General features: G+C 36.5%; 1 protein-coding gene across 1 annotated transcript in view; it reads left to right on the top strand.

Moving 5' to 3' along the window:
• Positions 1-21613, top strand: part of MALRD1 (MAM and LDL receptor class A domain containing 1) — a gene marked incomplete at its 5' end in the record, with an annotated part of 672621 nt that overhangs the window by 633809 nt on the left and 17199 nt on the right. Inside the window, 2 exons of the mRNA XM_079107637.1 lie at positions 7583-7662; positions 7760-7856. Coding sequence (XP_078963763.1) covers positions 7583-7662; positions 7760-7856 — 177 coding nt within the window. The remainder of the gene's footprint in view (positions 1-7582; positions 7663-7759; positions 7857-21613) is intronic.

Below are 21613 nucleotides of genomic sequence, written 5' to 3'. Positions count from 1 at the left end.
ACCTGTATGACTATAAATAAAGGTCAGGTGGGCTCTTCCATATTATTAGAGTCAGATTAGCATGGCTCAATCAGTCATGCCCCTGATTAAAAAGAGAGAAATGTCTCCTATGGTTTTTTTTCTATTAAATAAGTATCTTAGCGATTAATTTATAGCCACCCCATCCCTCCAATAGAAACCCTTTCCCTCACCCACACTGGACATGGAAGAAACTCAGGATTGAAATTATATGATGTGACCTCAGTCTGGAAGCAGGAAATCCTGTAAAGAGCATGTTTCAATACCAAAATGACAAGGGCCTTTGACCACACAGCCGAATCAGAACTGGAAAGGTTAGGTAGGTAAAAAAATATTTAGGAGGTAAAACTGATCCAACTTTGGTGATTGAGATGAAGTGAAAAAGTGGATATGGAAAGATAATTTTTTAAACCTATTAATATTTTTATTTTTAAACAAAATTCTTATCTCTGATGCTTGGGATGTCATATTTTAAAATAGACTTAAGATTTCTTTTAGTTTCATAATACTAGAACTTGTACAATCAAATATGTTCTCCCCACATTAGCCTGAATCAATGAAAATGTTGGATAAAGTAATCTCATTGACATATATAATTTCTTCTACTTTTGAATATGCAAACAAGCTTATGAAATAAACATACCTGTGCTTTAGCCTGTGTTTTACGTCAGACTTTTTAGGATGGTTATAAATAAATAAAACAATTTTATTGCTTTAGACTTACTAAAACAATTCAAGTCATTTACAAAGCCAGAGTAAACCCTCTGTCAGTTCCCAACAAATTAGCTCATGAACACAAGCTTAGTAAGCGTGCAGCTCCTCATTTGTTTTCCCTGGCAAAGAGACAAAGAAGCTGGGGCCTGCACACAAATGACAATCAAGAGGGGAGGAGCTTGTGTTCCAGGTGTTAGTGAGTAATGAATGGGTGTTACCAAGCACACCCAGAAATGAGCTATTTCAATAACTCCTCAGTAACAACCTACTAATAGCAGAAAACCTGTTAGAATTTAGGAAAGATTAGGGTGTTGGCTTTGTCTGAAAGAATCTAATTATATTTTATTTCTCTGTTCTCCTCTTCGTGTTAAGAAAACAGGTCCTAATGCAGGATAGAGTGGGATGTTTATCTTTCTTTGTCAGGTGGGCTCTATTGAATACTTATAAATATTATACAACATGCTGGAGCTAATTAGTCATGGGAGAAATTAGTCTAAGCAAATTAATCACTGGTATTCACTGTGGAATTTCGTTGTCTTGTGGCTTAGAGATTATTTAGTGCTTCTCCTGCTTACTCATTTTCTGTTACAATGAATTCACCCACGATGGTAAGGATGGCTTGTGAAGAGTTCGTCTCAATTTCCCCACTCCCCTTCCCCTGGTAGAGGCTAAGCACATGGCTCAGACAATGTTTGGTTGTTGGGTTGGAGCAGAAGCCTTCAGGTTAAGTGGGTGCATCTCTACCTTTTTTCCCAGTTGGAGTGCATCTGATGGGTAGGATCCTCATGTAGTTGAGGGAGAATGTACGTGGCAAGCACTGAACATCAACATCTGCTTTTTCTTCCCCTACTTGTATAATGCATTGCAGAAGACTTGTTTGGGTAACCCTAAGATGGCGGCTGGCCTTGAGCTAAGAGGTGTGGCGCATAATTAGTGTTAACACAGCGTGATCTACTTTTGCCTAATTAGTTAATGTCTCCTTTGTGCTAGTGGTCAACAGATGTTCCTCATTCTTAATTAGTACCGTAGTGCATGCTCCAACCATGCTACTTAATCCTAAACTGATTGACTGCCTTAGGTACATAAGACACACCTAGGAAGCACCATCGGATAAGCAACTAGTAGAGGGATAACCAGCTAGTAGAGGGATAACCGGATGAGCACGGTTAAGCAGCACCTCTGATAGATGGCACAACGCAGGTTGCAGATTGCAGAACAGAGAAGTAAAGCCACACCTCTAGATAGCAGAATGAAGGATGCAGGATGCAGGATGCGCCTTTAAGAAGAAGCAGCAGAACTAAGAAGATGTAGATCTCTGAAAGTGTAGTCTCTCTCTCTTAAGCAAAGTCTCTCTTTCTCTCTCATGCAAAGCCTCTCTCTCCAAGTAAGCCTCATTTCCTCTCTCCTCTATAAACTAGCGAATAAGCAAGCAAGCAAGAAAGCAGTGCACTAAAGAGAAAGATAATAGAAGTAGCTCAGTTTCCAGTCCACCTCCGATAAATACCCACCCAATTGTTGCTGCAGGCGGTAACAAATTGCCAAGGGCGGGGACAATGCATCAAGATCCTTGAGGCATATTCATGTTAAACTGTTTTATTTAATGACATTCTTGCCAGATATGGGTGGCACATGCCTATAATTCCCACTGCCTGGGAGGGTGAGGCAAGAGAATCACAAGTTCAAAGCCACCTCAGCAACTTAGCGAGGTCCTAAGCAAGTCAGTGAGACCCTATCTCTAAATAAAATACAAAAAAGGACTGGGGATGTGGCTCAGTGGTTGAGTGCCCCTGAGTTCAGTCCCCAGTACAAAAAAATAAAATTAATTAATGGCACTCTTGACAAGTCATGAAATGAGAAGATGTGGCATTGACTTTTTGCTCTAAGTTTTAATCTTAAATTCATGGAGGGATTGGAGTCAGCACTTGTAGGATCTAGTTCTTATAGGATCTAGTTCTCAGGAGGACCACACTGTTAGGGCCTGGGTGCTTAAGGGCAGCAGACACAGTCATGACCAGAATTTATACCTGAAATCAGAGAAACTGTGTATATTGAACAGCTTGGCACGGCATTTGCAGTTTACAGTGTACTGACATATGCATTGTTTTATGTGCTTCTTACACACATTCTGTAGGTTATAATTATTGCTATTCATAAACAGGAAACTAAAGATATTTGACACTCCCAAAGTCACATAGCTAGAAAGCAGCAGATACCCTGACAATTTCTTGCTCTTCCCAGCACCTCAGCTGACATCTCTGCAGGATGTTTCAGGGTGAGGCCTAATGTGATAAATGGAATTTTCAGACCATTAAGTCCAAACGTTTCACCTAGTATTGCTTTCCTAAAAGATTAAAGTCATAAAACCAACTCCATTACATATAACTATATTCCAACTTTAGAAAATGTATGGGAAGCCAAACCATGTTCTGCACAGCATGGTCTTAGGAGTCAAAATTGAACATTTCATTTGAAATGCACCCGGGGTTACTTAGAATACAACCTCTCCGTGCCTTCATTTTCTCAACAATGAAATGGGGAAATGATCCCTATTTTGTAACATTGTTATATTAAAAATAATCTGTTAAAGCAGTTAGAGTCTTTTTAAACCATATAGGTGCTCAGCAGGTATTTTCTTTTTTTATTGGCTAGGCTTATTTTGGCACTTTTCTAAAATGTGAACTGTAAATGTGGGGTGATACTGGCTCCTCCTCACAGAAAAAGAAAAACATGAATTTAATAGTCATAATGTGTCACTATAAATATGCCTAAAAAAAAGGAAACAAACCTACCATTTCTAATGCTAAATGGTAAATCTAATTTGTAACATACTCAAAATGTATACTGAAGGTATTTTCCTCCTAGATCTTTAAAATGACACAACTAAATTATTGTTGAAAAAGAAGTGATAATAAAGAATTGGAAAATCTGAAGATTAGTTTGGGATTCTATTAGCTCATATTTGAACACATCTCTCCAGATCCAGTAATTTTTAGATGATTTCTATCTACTTGGATGACCAATTTTTCTGAACCATTGTCATATAATACATATAAACACTTGATTCTTTGAAGGAAATATTACTTACTATACCTCATGTTTCATCAGTGCCCAGTTGACATTGCACATTATTTACTTTCTGGGTCTGGAAAAATAAAGATTCATGAAACAATTATTTCATCATTTATTTTTGTACTTCTCTTTGACTTTCTTTATATTTCACTATTATTTCGTATCTTAGTTATTTTCTAACGTATTTTTATTTTCTATAAATTCTATAAATTCTCAACCACATCTTATCTGTATAACCTCTCTATATCTTGTAGAGTGCCTTGTACATAGTACACATTATTTTATGAATAATATTTCTTCTTACTAATAATTTGATGAGAAGAACTTTAACAAATAAAATGGATGAGTAAAAAACTGATGTTTGTATATGTATGTATATATGTATATGTATGTGTGTGCTAATAATGGAAGACCCACTCTTCCAAGTGGCCAAAATGGTAACGGAATATATTGACTTATGTAACTAAAAGTCTAAATGTACAGCAGAATTGAAACATGAACTATTAGAGGAGTTTGTGATGCCATTTAAGGTTGTTGCTCCATCTCCTAGTGATTACCCAGGGCTTTATCTTCCTACAGTTGATTTTATATTCTGGATGGCTTTTGCAGAAAGCAGATGACTACCTGATTTTAAGAAGGCCTACTTTCTTTTTCTTTCACATCATAGTTGAGAAGGGGAAGTCTCTTACCACAAAAAACCATTGAAATGCATCCCTAGGCGAGAAAATTCTTACAGGACACATATCCATTTCTATCTATGAACTAATCCCTGCTAACTAGGAACGCTGGGTGATGATGGATAGATCCTACAACCAGAGTTCAAGGAGAGTTTGATCCCAACCAATCAGAAATTCTGAACAATTTTGGTAGAAGCTAAGGAAGGAAGATAGGTGATTAAATGAATTTGCACTATAATTGGGTGGTGGTTTGAACTTTTAGAGGTGTAAGAGTAAAGTTGAAATTCCCTAGTGTGGAAATGAAGTAAGTGGTAAAAGCCAGAGCCACATAGAGCTCTAAATAAATTTAAAAACGCAGTGTTTTCAGATGGATACTATCTAAATAAAAACAAATTATTTTTCCCTGCCATTAATTTTGTGAAACCAATTCTAATGATTCATTATGAAAATAAAAGAATTTTATAAACTATTCAAAGTAATTGCATCACATCTAACATTATTCTTTTCCTTCTCAAAATGAAAACAAACAAATGAAAAAATCCAAGCTACATATTAAATAATTTTAAGGTCTTTATGAACCTTTGGGTTTCACAAGAGGTAAAACCACATTTGCATTCAATTTTGTTGAGTCACAAAATACCTAAAAGATTACCTGTGAGAGCAGTTCTCATCCTTGTCAAGCTAATAAAGTAATTCTCATTGTCCTATTCCTCTAGAAATTAATCTAGCCTCAGACAAGCATACAGTACTCTCCACACCCACTAAGCCACTTGACCGAACACCCAGTTCCCCAGGGCCTTGGCTATGCCTCCAGTGTCCCCACCTGGACTGGTATTCTTTCGTTGGCAGTCATCTAACAAAAGCATTCTGAATTCTTCCCTGAAACTCATCCTCTCTCCCTTTCTTCTTCTTTCCACAAAAGCTTTCATCTTTCACCTCCAGTCACTGCAAAAATACCCAATGCATTACCAAAATAAATAAATAAATAAATAAAAATATCCTTGAGGATCAGGAATTCTCCTAATTTTCATGTGTTATGCCAATTTTGTAATAATGAAAATAGTTAAGTGAGATACCTAAGCTGCTTCATCCAGACTATTTATGAAAAACAATGGAGAAAATGACTCTAGTATTTTCCTTTTACAATGTCTTAATGATGTTCAATAGAGATTTATGGTCAGCTTGGAGGAAATAGGTTCATCCAACTGTTGTTAGAACGGACAGGATTTTCTGCTTTCCCTTCCAGCCCACACTACTGAAGGGGATGACAGGAGAAATTTATTTAACTGCTGTTGCTCAATGGATGGGCAAAACTTCAGAACACCATTCTGGCTTGCTGTTCCTGCTGTCCTCAGCATAGCATTTCAAGGCATGTGGAGACCCCTGTCTGGGAGAATTTAAAGAGGTCTAGGGAGCAAATTGCCATCATTATTTTGAACATTGGATTTTCCATAGAAGTTTAGTTTAACATAAAAGATGAAAACATATGTTAGTATTCCTACTTTCTTCTTTATGCAACTCAGAAAATGTTTCTCCCTTCTTTTCTACCTTGTCCACTTCACCAGGTTTTATAATAAATATAGAAACATGTAGAGAAAAAGATGGACAATAGAAATAGATGATAGACAGGGTTTGGGTTTCTGCCATTATTTTTTAACTGGCATCCCCAGATACTTTCCACTGGAATTTATGTTAAAAGGCACATCAAATATATATTATTTGCCTAAGGTAGAAATAACTGTAAAACTGACAAGAGAAGTGATACTTCCAAAATCTAAAGGGACCAAATTAATTCAGAATGTAAAAAAGTGTTCCTTATCTTTAAACCACACCAATGTGTACACATGTGGAATATCGCCACAAAGATTCATGCTGTCAAATGATGACTGACAAGAAACATGTCTTGAGGATTGTGAAAATAAAAACCAAATACTCGAATCTTAAAAAATTCTAATTTAAGTTCGAGAAACATCAAAACCATCAAATTGTCTTTAGTTTCCACTTTTTAAAGAATGTTTACTTAGCAAAGGAAGACAGTCTAACAGACTTCCTAGAACCTCTTAAGTTTTTAACTATTTAAATAAGTTGATTGCTTTTTGAAGGAATTACTTTTAAGCATACAATTTTCCACATTTAAAAGAGAGATTGAGAAAAAAAAAAAAAAAATACAGTAAGCCTGTGCTGAATAAGCATTGCTTCTAGCACACAGTTCTTAAATACACACATTCAAAAGCTAGTTTTTAATCCTATTTTTCTATGAACTTGGAAGGAAATTCAGCCAGACCCACCTTGATTTGTATCCCATTATTTCTGGTAAGTAAGCATGTGTATATAAACTTTCACACACATATGCAAGCCCATGGTACCAGAAAAATTTGGACACATTTACCACTTAGAAATGAACCTCATCTCCCTCAGAGGCACAAGCTAGTTTTCAATTCTGAACTTTCTGATTACCAGTCATATCAATGTTACATGTTTCATCATTTACATTTCTAAATAAAGCAAAGGTATTAAAATCCTGATGGTGGGAGTCTGATTTTTTTTGTTTTACTTTTTTACTAATACACCAAGTGAGATAATTAACATGATTCCAAATATAGGTATGGGAAGGTTCACTCCTATGTTGTGAGGGAGAAATATGTTCTCTGGTTTATATTTATGTTAATCTACAACTTCAATAGACTTTATTGGTTATCTGTAAGAACTTAAATCTGCTCACAATTGGAAAAAATGTGATCGGTTTGAGTTGATTGATGATTAAGTAAATGATGTTGGATACTGGTGAAAAACGAGTCAATATTTGAAAACAACAAAAAAGGAACATGTGGAAACCAGGTTTCTTTCTTTCTGATAAAGTCAAGAAAGGGATAGATATTTTTAAAATCATCCCATACCATAATATGAAAATAATAAAATTTAATTTTGCTTTCTTTTGGCTTATTATTTTTGGTTCCTTATCAAAGTTACCCATATTTCTGGTATCTTATTGTTTATTGACTTTCATCATTTTATCTCATGACAATTCTGCTCAAATATGTTTCCACTATTTTTTTTTTTTTTTTTGGTTCATTTTCAACTATCCCATTTTCACTTGTTTCCAGATGTGGACAAGGATGGAAGGGAAACCGATGCCACGTCAAGTTCAACCCTCCTACTTTAGATGTCCTGTACAGTCAGAACAGTAGGTGACATTATGACTAAAAAAAAATGGCTTGGTTTGGGGTCTTTAATGTTTTTTGCTATATATATTTACTTTTTTAATCTGTTTGAAATTCCAGACATATGGCCACTTCTGGGTATCGGATTTGCATTCCTGATGACTCATGTTATCGTTGCCATCTTGTGTTGTCTTGCAAACAGAAAAGAACCAGTAAGGTAATTGATGCCTTTAATTGTTCAATGAAGCATAAGTAACAGAAGAGTTTTCTGAAACATTTCACTTGCTGTATTTTCTTTTTATCCTGCATTACATGCATGAAATTCCTATGTTTCCATACCGCACAGGTTTATTTTTGTGGGCAGAAAAAAAAGCTACCTAACAATGATCACTCTTATATATTTTAGTAAAAAACCTTAAGTTTATGTTTCAGATAATGTTGGGAGCCTTTTTGAAGACACCAGAGAGAGAGAGAGAGAGAGAGAGAGAGAGAGAGAGAGAGAGAGAAACTATGACATTGTTCACAGACTAAAAACAGATGAGGAGCTATGTATACCATCCTGATGGTACCTGAGGAACACAGCAGAACCTCAACAGTGATCCTTTCTTGGCTTATACAGAATGGCTAGCCTCTCAGCACCGATGTTTTAAGCCAAGAACTCCCATGGTGTGAGCAATACGCAAAGAAGAGACCAAGAACAGCTGTGCCTGAAGAAAATCTGCATCCTGGGCTCATGCATAAAACTCAGAGGCCCTTACAATCTACACAGATATTTAGGATCCAAAGCTTTCTACCCCTCAGCCATCTTCTCATCACTAATATAGGTTGCAGTTCACCCCAATAATGAAATACTTGACTTTTCCATAAACTCAGCAAATAAGGGCTCATAATAAGATTGCATAAAACTTTAAAAAATTAAAACATTGCTTCACTTCCTGCACACCTGAGTTTTGGGTCAGAGATTTATACCTACTGCAACATTGACATGTTAACAAATCATTTTCCTTGTGTCAACTTGTAGTCCCACCTGGTAATTTCTCCTCAGATCTCCAGCCTGAAATCATGTTAATTAGCAAATACACATCTTGATATCATGAATTTAAAGAGAGTTATTACCGAACTATGGTGTCCCTTTCCCAGACTATCAATCTGTTATCATTAAGGAGATCTTACCACGTATTAATTTTGAAGTATTTTATATGCCTAAAATATGTCAGGAAATGTGAAGAGAGACACAAGCAAGAAGCAATCTAAACTTTAAAAAGTTTTTAATCTAGTGGGAAAAAGAAACACATAAATGAAATACTGCTTGTGTACTAGAATAGACATGTTTATTAGCTGGGATTCTTCAGAATTTATAAATATATATAGATAGATGATAGATATATATTTTATTTAACTCTTCAAACACAGAAAGAGGGAGAGCTTGACTTATTTTAAGCAACTACATTTTGCAGTTGTGAGACCTGGCAAGCAGGAACCTTGTAGGACAGGAAATTCAAGAGTTGATGGTACAGCCTTGAATCCAAAATCTGCCAGGCAAGCCCGCAGGTGCTTGGGAACAGGGAAAGGGTTTCTATGTTGTTTTGAGTCAGAATTCTTTCTTCTCAAGGAAGTTTGTCTCTGCTCTTGAGGCCCACCCATGTTATGGGTGAGTAAAAAAGTAAGTTGCTTTACCTGAACATTTTCAATCAGTTGACTTTACAGTCAACTATAAATGTTTAGCATAATAAAAAACAACAACAACAACAACAACCCTGCACAGCAACATCCAGACCAGTGTTTGACAAAACAACCAGGCAAGGTGCCATAGCCTGACTACACTGACACATAAAGTTAATCATCCTAATATATGAACAAGTTGTCATATCCAACAAGCAGCAAGAGCCCTTGGAAGGAGTCCTAAATTTCTCTCCTCCAAATTCGTATTAGAAACCTATACTTTGGGCTGTAGCCTCTTTGAGAGGCTTCCAGGCAAATGTCAGCAGCACTATGCCACAGCCTGACGAAGCCACCGTCCTCTCTTTCCTTTTCTATTTCTTTCATTCATTTGCATTCTTTCTCTTCTTTGCTACTCACCTCTTTTTTGTTGTTGTTGTTGTGAAACTTTATTTCTGTTTTCTTTTTGCCTATTTCCTTGTCCATCTTACCTTAATTTTCCTTCTGTCGACACCTGCCTGTCCTTCATCTCCCCTTCTTCCCATCACTTATTGACACACCCCCAGCTTTATCTATATCCTTTCCTTCCACAAGCATATGTGCACATTCTCCATGGGAGATGTCATTTCCTTTCAAGGTTTCAAATGCCATCTGAATGTGAATGGATTTAAGTCAGCTTTCTCACACTGAAATTCTTTTCTGAATTCCAGATCCACAGTCTGCTTTCAACCACTTGCTGAACATTTTCTATGTAATTTTTCTTTAACCCGTTTGAGGTTAGTGCCCATCATTTCCACACACACACACACATGAAGCTTACCTTTGAAGTCCTAGGATAAGGGACTTTTCATTTCATTATTTGAAATGAAAAGCTGAAATATAGCTGAGTTTATCATCCTATCAGAACTCTAATCTGAAAAGAGCAATCCCTTTGGCACAAATGTTGCAGAAATGGAATGAAATTGGCCACACATCTCAAATAGGAGGCTCCAAGTACCATACCTTCTAATGAACTGCCAAAACTACCAATAATTGGAGTAAGACACAACTCACTAAGGCTTACTAAAGGGAGCAGAATCATCTCCACTGCTGGAATTCAGTCTCTCATCTCTCCAGTCTAAGGAAAGACCTGGAAGAAAGGGAGAAGGGCTTCTTGTAAGTCATTATCTTTGAAGGAGGCCAGTATTTGTGGTGAGAAGTTTTTACCATTTTCTCAGGGGAGAAATGGAGAAGGGGAGGAAGATATCACCAGCTGTACTCCCCAAAGCTAAATAACAGAAGAGCTCCAAGGTAATTAATAGACACAATTGGTTGTGTCTAGAAAAAAATGTGAAAAAAAATTTCAGCTCTGCTTTCAGAGCCTACAAGAGTGTTTGACTTGTGTACCCTCAGCAGATGGACATCAGCACAACTTTCAGTTTCCACTATAAAAGGGGGTGGCCAATAGTGTCCTGCACTAGCTAGGTAATAAACTGCACTAGCTAGGTGATAGCTAGGTGAGGAGGTAATAATGTATCTAGGAAAAGTGGCGGGGAAGGAGAGTGGGAAGTCATATTATATCCCAGTTTTCCACAACTCTCAGAAGATGGGAAACTTCCTTTAGTTCATCTGAAGAGGCAAAAAGAACAGAGATAAATTGGGATTGTAGGGTTATTCATAGAGCTACCAGTTCAGGTAACATGATAGCCCCGGAAAGGGTATTGGACAAGCATTGGGCTGAAGGTAGACATAGCTATCTTTTTGTCTTTAATGTTTTTATTTATGCATTAGAATTATACATAATAGTGGGGTTAGTTTTGACCTACTCATACATGTGTGGAATTTAATCCATTTCAGTCCTGAGTGCTTCCTCTATTCTGCCTCTCTACCTATTGCCCTTTCTCTCTTCTATAGACCTTCCTTTTATTTATTTATTTTTAAAAATATTGGTACTTGATAGATATATGTAAGTGGAATTCACTGTGGTATATTCATATATGTACATAGTATAATTTTGTCAAATTCATTGTGCATTTCCTCCTTTTCCTGTCCCTCTTCCTTCGCTCTTAATCTCCTTCCTCTACTCCACTGATCTTCCCTCTACCCTCAGAGATCCACGCCACACCTTTTCCCCTTTCTGTGTTCTAGATTCCACACATGAGAGAAAGCATTTAACCTTTGACTTTCTGAATCTGGCTTATTTCACTTAGCATGATGTTCTCCAGTTTCATTCATTTACTAACAAATGACCTCATTTCATTTTTCTTTATCACTGGGTAAAGCTCCATTGTGTATCTATATCACATTTCCTTAATTAATTCATCTGTTGCCAGACACTTGGGCACGTTCCACAACTTGGCTATTGTGAATGAAGATGCCATGAACACTGATGTATCTGTATCACTATAGTACACTGATTTTAGATCTTTAGGATAAATACTGAGAAATGGGAGAGTTGGATCATATAGTGGTTCCATTCCTAGTCTTTTGAGAAATCTCCACCGTGGTTGTTCTAATTTACCATCCCACTAACAATCTATGGGTGTGCCTTTTCCCCCACCTCCTCATCAGCATTTATTATTATTTGTATTCTTGATTATTGCCATTCTAATCAGAGTGAGATGTAATTTCAATGTAGTTTTAACTTGCATTTTTCTGATCCCTAGGGATGTTGAAATTTTTTTCATATATTTGTTGCCCATTTGTATTCTTCTGACAAAGCTGTCTTCTCAAAGGTGTTCAATAATGGAAGGGACCAAAGTGAAGTTCATTTCCACATATACATGAAATCTATACACTATCCTCATGGAGATCTTGACAAGGAAAGGTACACACACACATTCACACTTCAGAACTACATTAACCCATTAGGCAATAGGAGACATCTCCCTACCCTTGATAGGTGACTAATTTGACAAGAAGATTTCACAATCAACCTTTTGTGTCTACCGTAGCGCTAAGATGGGTTGTTTCAATTCAAACCACGAACCTCACCCTCTTCCTTATTTCAAGCAGCAGCCCTGGTCTAACTATAAGTCTACAGTGGAAGAAGGACAGGAGACAAATAGAGAATGGAATCTGATATTATTTGGTAGCTTTAAAATGGATTGGATTAAATGTTAATCATTAAAAGTGACCATAAAACTATGAAATTTGCCCAAGATAAGTGAGCTGGGTCAAGAAGGAAGACACCTGATAGAATATGGAGGGAATGAATGACTTCAAACAAATAAACAACAACAACAAAATAGAAGCACTTTAAAGTTTTTAAAAATTCTTTCAATAGCTCGATTGGTTAACCCCAGTCTTGGGTTCCACATGTAGTATAGTAGGTGAGATCCAAAATAGCATCTCTGTCTCTGACCCTCTGGTTTACCTCCTTCTTCTCTTCTGTCTCTGTGATATTTTCTCTCTCTGATTTCTCTCTCTGATTTCCAAAATCCCAAACAAAAGTTTTTATTCCCCATTACTACCAAAATCAGATATCACTCCGTACTGGATTCTGTGTCTTCTTAACATCTCCTTAGTCACCCATTCCACACCCTGCCCCGGAAACAGACTAGCCTGGTCCTAGTAAAGGCCAAGCAAAACCAGAACCTCTACCACTTCTCTGCCACCATCCTCTTCAGTAGCAAGGATGCCTACCCTGGGGCCTCAGAGACTTCTCAAGGGTCAGTGGGACAGACAGCTTCAAAGGAGTCCTTTTGCAGATAGTCAGATTTCATACATTCCCTCTCAGAAGGAATCTGAGTAAGAAAGGTACATCTGGCTTGCCCATCTCTTTTCTCATTTCACTTTTTCTCAGGTATTCTCCTCTTTATCCAGCACCTATCATCAATCATACTAAAGTAAATCATCTATGGCAGAGAGATATCCCCCAGGCAGGGGAGGGCACAGAAGAATAATATGAGAATGCATCCACCCCAGAGAGACAGATTTGAGACAAGCAATATAGAAAGGGGAACAAGATAGAAACTTCTTCCAAGTTACGCTATTCCACTCTGCTCTTTTCTACTCTGCTCTGCTTTGTTTTCTTTTCTCTTTTCTGTCTCTCTTACCACCCTTCCCTACCAACCCTCCACTTAGAATTATAAATTACAATTAATAGAGACAATTGGATAAATAACAGGACTGGCTTTGTCATTTATGTCAGATTGCCCAGTTAATAATTTCTGGAATTTTAAGGAGTTCAACCTAAATTCTCAAAATTTTATGAAAATGTATCTGAAGAATTTTGCAATATCAAATATTTTAGGAAGATCAAATTTATAAATGTTAGGTAGTAACTTTAACATGTAAAAGGGGATGCATAATTTTGCAAAATTATTTTAGGGAGCATTTACATGACAAAGTTTAAGGGCTGCTAACCAAGTTTAATTTTCTGCTGTTTCCACTCTTCTGCACCCTGCTCTTGAGAAAAATCTCACTATTCCCCAAAATCATGTGGCTTTTCAAATCCTCTCCCATGTAGTTGAATATTTTTGAAACCATGCAAGTATTTTTTGCCATCCTGTCATGGTTAGTCACTCAAAACATTGTTCTCAACAACAGGGTTACCACACTTATTACATAGTCAACTTTTCCTTTTAAAAAGTCCTATTTCCTTATAATCCTTATCTTCCTTTCCCCAAGACCCTAGCATTGCATGCTAATTAGTACCCAATGTGTGATTATTGAAGATTACCTGTACTTTATGGAGATGTATTTATACTTTTTAGCATCACCAGAAACCATTGTCTGTACCCACTGGTTACTTTCAAATAAAAATATTACACATTGAATTTCCAAACAAGTCCGTTTTTCCTAAAGTTATATGAACCATTTGACCAAGCAATAGTTAAATAACAGTGGTTCACATTGAAAATGATGTCCAAACCTAAAGATTCAGTAATTAATGTGAGCAAGAAATTATCACCCTCTCAAAATAAACTTTAACCAAAAGATTTTTTTTTTATCAAATTTTACAAAAAGGATCTGTTGCATGTGGGAATGGAGGTACACTACTGTAATCCCAGTGGCTGGGGAGGCTGAGGCAGGAGGATTGCAAGTTCAGAGTCAGCCTTAGAAACTGAGTGAGGCCTTAAGCAACTTATCAAGATACTGTCTCAAAGTAAAAAATAAGAAGGACTGGGGAGGTGGCTCAGTGGTTAAATGCCACTGAGTTCAATCCCTAGTACAAAAAAAAAAAAAAAAAAAAAATCTGTAGCACATGAGATCCTTCAGTAACTTGAAAGAAAATTTTTAATTAATTTTTTCAAGAACATAGAGATGGAGATTGTATGCTTAGACAATACTAAGCACAGGAACAAGCCATTTAAAGTTGCTGTTAGAAGTTTGATTTCCTGGATTTTAGTGTACTTTCCATGACCCTTCTGTTAGCTACTTGCCACTTTGATTTCAGGAAAAAGAACACAGCTCCAGACATCCTAATCAAAATAAAGAATTTAGGGGAAAGACACAGGATGCCTCATAGAGCTCAAGGGTAAGAATAAATGAGTTGGGGGCTTGGAAAGACCTAAGACACGTCAGTTTTTCTTGTGCTTCTCTCCTCTGCCTCTTTTTGTTGGTCTGCTTTGTGATTCTCTCTGTAGGTGTATTTCCTCTACAGTCCATATAACAAAAGGTATTCACTAAAGTATGAGTGTTAGCCCTATATCACCTTCCCAGCCATGTAGAGTGATGGTCTCTTTCTCTTATTGTCCATATTGCATATTCCAAAGGAAAACCTTCTGATGAGTCAACTTGGGTAAAATTTCCATTTCTGATAAAAAAGCAAAACAAAACAAAACACACACACACACACACACACACACATGGGTAAAATATGGGGCAGGACCAAATAACAGGCACATGACTACAGGAAGACCATTTCAAGGTCCTGTAGTGGTAGGGAGGGGCCAATATGATCATTGTGAAAGATTTCTGTAAGGTATCTACTACATCTGGTCCAAAAGGCACTGGAATTTTATTCATGACACTTTAGAGGACTCATCAAACATGGTGGTCTTAAAAGTTGTTTATAGTAAGAGAAAAGAGATGTGATCATCAAATCTATACCCATAAATCAAGATTAAATGATACAAATAGTGAACTATTTATTCTTCTTTTGATTGCAGCTGGTTTACAATTGCTGTTTTCCTATTTAGGACTTTATTGTGTTTGCCTAGGGCAAAAATCACAATAAATAACTGTTCCTTACCCTGCATTGGGGCATATGCTGCTGAAATATTGTGCTAACTTAATAAATAATAAAAGTTAAAAATAAAGAAACATATTTAACTATATTAAGAAATAAAAGTGTCTATATGAATAACTATTTGAAAGGTTTAGGCCTGAAATATTTCTAAATAATTTCACAGAATTTAAATTAGCTCAGGCTACCATAACACAATACCATAGACTGGGTGACTTGAACAACAGACATTTATTTTCACAGTTTTGAAGGTTGTAAAATTTTAGATGTAGGTACCAGAGATTTGATTATTGAGGAGAACTCTCTTTCTGGCTTGTAGATTTTATTCTTGCTGTGTCCTCACAGGGCAGAGAAAGGAAGAACTGGTGTCTCTTTCTTTTCTTACTAATCTCATTATGGTGGCTCTGTCTCATGGCCTTATGTAAACCTAGTTTCCTTGAAGAAGCCCCACCTCCTAATACCATCACTTTAATGATTAGGACTTCAATGTATACATCTAGTGTATAATAGTAAGTATGCACACGTTGGAAGGATTCTTGGGTAGGATGTTATAAGCTGTGCATGTAAGTTTAGGCAGGTCTCCTAATTCAATTGCACAAACATTTATTTATTTTTTCTTTTGTGCCAGTCTTCAGAGCGCAGAAAGAAGAATTCATTAATATCCCAACTTTCTGGCTCATACTCAATTTTATTGTTTGATTCTGATGAGTGTAATGATAGAAATGTAAACTAAAATCCTACAGGATAACATTTCAGGAAAGAATGAAAGAGAACGATGGTTGGTTGTGCTTTTAATAAGAAAAGAAGGAGAAAAGATTAGAATCCCAAATCCTGGACCTGCTGCCCATATACCAATGGAGAGTACAGATTATTCTTTGAAATTCTTAAATGAGTGGCACATGGTCCCTAAATAAAATATCCATACCTATAATATTAAATTCTCTCTTCCAGAATTGGTATGATAATGTGAATCTTTGAAGACAGAAGTTTAGCTGCTATTCAAGTTTGAGATCCCTGGATAGGCCCAACCAAGACCCAGCAATGAATATTTATTCTTAGCAAAAATCAAAACCTTCCTTACTCTATGCCTTAAGGCGTTCAGCTGCTTTTTAAGCAAGAGTGTCACTGGTAAGCCTGGCCTGGTCCCAGAAATGAATACATAGCATTAACAAACTGGAACTCCACTAGCATAATGGCTAAGGTGGTTTCATAATGCATACAAAACCTGTGATCTCTCCGCATGTCCACACCTGTGTTCACCTGCAAGAAATACAGCTCTTCTCACAGTTAAAGATCCACAAACTTTACTCCCAAATCCCAATCCCCTGAGCATATTTCGGCCACACTCTGACAACCTGTCAAATGTTAACTTAGAGCCAGAAAAAAGAAATTGAGAACAGGTCTTTCAAATCTTACCCTTCAAAAGAGGGTTGGACCACCAAGGTGGTTCCTTTCTCCCCTCTTTCTCCCTTACTTCCTTCTCCTCTCTTTTTCTTCTTTCCTATTTTAAAGGAAGCCCCAAGCAACCTGCCCTCTGATAATTTTCCCTTAATTCCCACCCTTGTTTTCTTGTTCTATAGCAGTAGAAGAAAGAGCCACAAGAGAGGCCTCAAAGAAAAGAAAATATTTTTCCCATGCTCATAAAACTGACTACTACTCATAAAACTTTTTTTTCTTCTCCAAATGGTTGATGAAGGTAGAACTTATATTTAGAGGCAGAACGAGAGACACCCAGGACAAGTCTTGAGACATTACCTAAAGGCCACGTGATAGCCAGCAATTGAGATGGAGGCATTGAGGGCTCTAAAGAAGAGATGGCATCTGTATTTAGATCAGAAGGATCCAGAAACCTGCGAATGAGTAAAGGGGGTTCCAAAGCATAAAAGAAAACATGGAACCTTGTGGTTTCAAAAATGGTACAAGTAGCTATAGAGTGTGGGGAGGCAATCAAGTAGATTACCCTTGTAAAAGTATATTGTAGAGAGGTGGTTAAGGACTTTAAATGCCCACTAGAGAGATTTCAGTTTATTTTTTAAATAAAGAAACAAAAGGACAAGCATCATCTTCTGTCTACCCTAACAAATCCATCCTCCAAAATAGAATGGAGAGAGACATTCGTAAAAACTGGCTTTAATGAATTCCACCAACAGGCCTTCTTGTCCTCTGACTTTGTTGTATTTGGCCAAAGCTGAGCATACTGGGAGAGGAAAGGGAGGAAGGTCTGGGTATTCCTAACCTTCTCTCTACAGCTGGCTGCTGAAAGTGAGGAGTCTGTCAGTAGATTCTACACTGTCTTATCCTACTTCCAGCTTAAGATGGTGACAAGCCTGATGTTACTGGCTCAGTGTACTGCACCATCCTTTATAATTTCTCTATATTCTGGTCACATCATTGTAAATTGTCAGTTTATCAAACACTCCTCAAATTTTCCAATTTGAGTGTCAGCAATTTCCCACCAGGATGCTGCCTAATACAACCCAGGAAAGTGTCTTAAGTAAAAGAATGACAAAAAATAACTTGGTTTGTAAAAAAGAAGGCATAGTGTTAAAAATAGATTAGAAAATGTGAAGATAGAGATTGTCAATCTAAAAACACAAGCCTGTTCCTGAGATTCAGATGAGAGATAATGGAGCCTAGAAAACTGGGGAGACTGACACTAGAGGAGGTCAGAAAAAAGCAAGTATTCATGATGATTCCAGGGTTTTATACTTGCATGGTTGATAATGCTGAGACCCCAAAACTCAGGAAGAAAATAGGTTTGGGTAATAGAGAAATATGTTTTGATATCCTACATTTTCTTACATATCAAATGATGAAATTGGACTAAACCAGTTTTCCCCAGACTTCTATCATACTTGGGCTATTCCTAGAGTTTAGGTTGTAAATGCATTTTTTAAATGATATTTTTTTCTAACAGATTTAATTTTATTAATTTTTGCATAATCATTTCCTAAACAAAAATATTCAGGAAATCATGGATTTTATATGCCATTTATTAATGTTTTCTATTATACCTTTAGTATGAAATGCAGCTATGTAATTAAAATATTTGTGTTGTCTAAATTAACCTCTTATATAACCAGTGTTATGCTGGTTACATATGAGAAATTATAAATTAAATTATCTTAAAGTATTTCTCCCCAGTCTTGAAATTGTCTGATTGCAAAAGAATATAGGGCTCAGTTTTTGGGGGGCCTAAATATTCTCTGCTTATCATGCAACTGAATTAAGCATTTCAATTGTTAGAATACCTTTAATTTCACTGAATTACTACTAGTATCTTTGTACTACAGTTCCCCAAGTTAACACTTAATTTAAAAAATTAGGTATCTAACTTATAATTCAAGATTAGATGAGCCACTTGGCAAATCTGCAGGGTGGTCTTGCCCACACAATTGACTGATGTTTAACAATGTCTGGGACCAGGTTGTAATTTTATTTGCTGAAAAATCTCTGGACAAAGCAGGGATAGCATTGTTTGTTTTGTCTTGCCCCTTGCTTAACATATGGTGAGTGTTTCATAAATAATATGTAGGGCAAATGAAAAATCAGATGGGTAGGACCTGCAGATTTGCAATAATACATCAAAGTCTTGGATTCAGTCTCTGTAGGCTGAATAGGTCCAAGACATAGAATTTGTGATACCAACTGCCATCTTTCCAGATGAATCGTGAACACAGAGGATTTATTGATCAAAGGGGGATAGAACAAATTTCCAGAAATGCTGGGTTTACTTTTTTCTTTGCCATAAAAATAAAACATATAACAGTAATTCTTTCACAAAGACCATGTTCGAAACAAGTGACTCTGCCCTCCTTTCCTGGTCACCATGGGAAGAATTAACCATTCCTTCCTGAGCTTCCAGAGTACTTTGTTCTCAAGCTTGTTTTCATCCAGTTCACTGACTTTTAGTTTAGTTTCTCCCATAACAGATTGTGAGCATCTTGATGGCAAATCCTTGTCCTATTCATATTTATATCCCTAAGCTCAACAAATGACAGAGAGGAATTCATCTCAGTAAATATTTGTTAAAATTTGATTTCTCAGCCTGTCTACACTTGGGTATTGGAGCCCAAATAAACATTTTATTTTCCAGAAACAATACTTTACTTGGCCTTAATGCTCCAGAATTTAGTCATACAAGAATCCCCGTAGGTGACTCAAAAAGTTGGGATGTCCTTGTTGGATATATTGAAGGATTTTCTTCAAAGTTGGATGATCTTCCTGTTATATGGTTGATGTAAGGAAATCTAAAGAATTGACAACTGATACCTACCTGTACGCCCCTTGGCAGAGTTGTTGTTACTGGGCTCCATGATGGGCTAAATTTTAGTCCATGATCAGAATTGTAAATCCTAGACTTTTAATGAGGGATAGGAGAGAGTATCAAAAACCTACAAGTATAAATATTCATAATCTATGGAAAAAACAGAGCACAAAAAATATCTGAATATTTTATGGAGGCAGGAAACTTACTTTGTTAAATGAATATGTTCAGTCTGTTCAATATAGTCCTCACACTAGACTGTTTACTTTAGACGGTCATGCATGGGAGTTTTTTCCTGAAGTCTCTTAAAGCATCCTCATATCTGATAACTTGATTGCAGATTCTACTTATAGAAATATTGTCATTATTGTTCTATTTTTCTAGAGAGGTCACATCCAAATGACTTTAAGAGTAACTCTTTTCAAGAAAGTAAGTCATATTTACCACCCCCACACCCCATAAAAGAAATTTCACATGGACTCAAAGTGACTTCCCGTTTAAAGTAAATAGCTACTATTGCTTAACCAGTTACCTGATCATTTAAGGCATTATTTGATTATACAAAATCAATTTGCACAAAGTGTCTCAGGAACACAAGTATGAAATGATGCAAACTTCACTGGTGTGTGCAAATGTCTATGTGTGTTGCTGTTGTTGTTGTTAAGTATCTTATTCGACTCTGTTGTCACTGGACATAAACTCCAAATAGTCTAAGGAATCATGTCTATGTTAAAAATGTAAAGATGACTTTAATCTCTAACAGTCCCATATTCTAATTATTTGACTTGAAGACAATGATTTCATTGTTGTTACTTTGCCTGTATAATATCTCTAGCAGAGATGGGACAGTAGTACAGGCACTTTTTAACATCTTCCTTCTGGTGACTATAAATCTTACATAGCAAGAACACAGCATTCCAGCCACTGACATATTTCTAAATTGCCTTTGTTTCTTCATATTCAAGCAGTCAGAGTAGATAAATGTATTGAAGGAGAATCAGATGTTCCTTCGAAGAGGTAACCGGTTTAAATAAAGTCCAGGAAGGCAGTAAAGGTAAGGGAGGTGTTTTATTAGCAGTAAATCATATCGTTTCACCATAGCATATAGCAAATATATTTAGCACCTTTAAATAGAGATTCAGAATTTTACATTTTATGATTTATTAATGTTGCTAAGTGAATAGAGATTGGGGGAGATTGGTTTCTTAATTTTGCTTAATTATCTGCTTTGTTATTCTCCAGAAAGACTCTTGGCTTTCAAATCTTCAGTCACACCATTTTTCCTTAAAAAAAAATTCTCAAGGACTGCCTAAAACTTCAGATCCTGTTTACTGTGTTGGAATTCCAAGCTCACTGAGGAATCCAAGGATAGATTGACAATAGCCCTTCAAGACCAGTTTGCTTTCATCCTTGGAAAAAAGAAGAAAAAGCACCTAGACATGAAACTCTAGCAATTCATTTGTGCATTTGTTAGCAAATATTTATTAAGCATCTAGTAAGTGCTAGTCACCATGCTAGCTGCTAATAATATAAAAACGAATAGTAATTTACATCTAGTGAAGGAGGTGTATGTGAAAGCAAGTCATCCCATGTTGCAGTAAGTTTATGCTAACTGCAGAGAGTCTCATCACAGAAAGCAGAGGAAAGAAGAAGGTAACCGTGTTTTGGAGGTAAAGGTAATCAGGTAGGGAAATTGAGGAGGGACTTAGTGGGGAGATGCTGTATCACCCAGGTAGATTGCAATCTAACAAACAACTAAGGAAGACGTGTCAGGAAAATGGAATGTGTGTAATGGCACAGACTGTAATCGAGAATAGTGTGGTTAGTATGAAATAAAACATAAGTTAGATATGAAAAATGGTGAGCTAATAAATAG

This window comes from Sciurus vulgaris (assembly GCF_902686455.1).
Source record: "Sciurus vulgaris genome assembly, chromosome: 12".
Lineage (NCBI taxonomy): Eukaryota > Metazoa > Chordata > Mammalia > Rodentia > Sciuridae > Sciurus > Sciurus vulgaris.
Note: the sequence above shows the minus strand (reverse complement) of the source record. Positions and strands in the feature narration are given on the sequence as shown.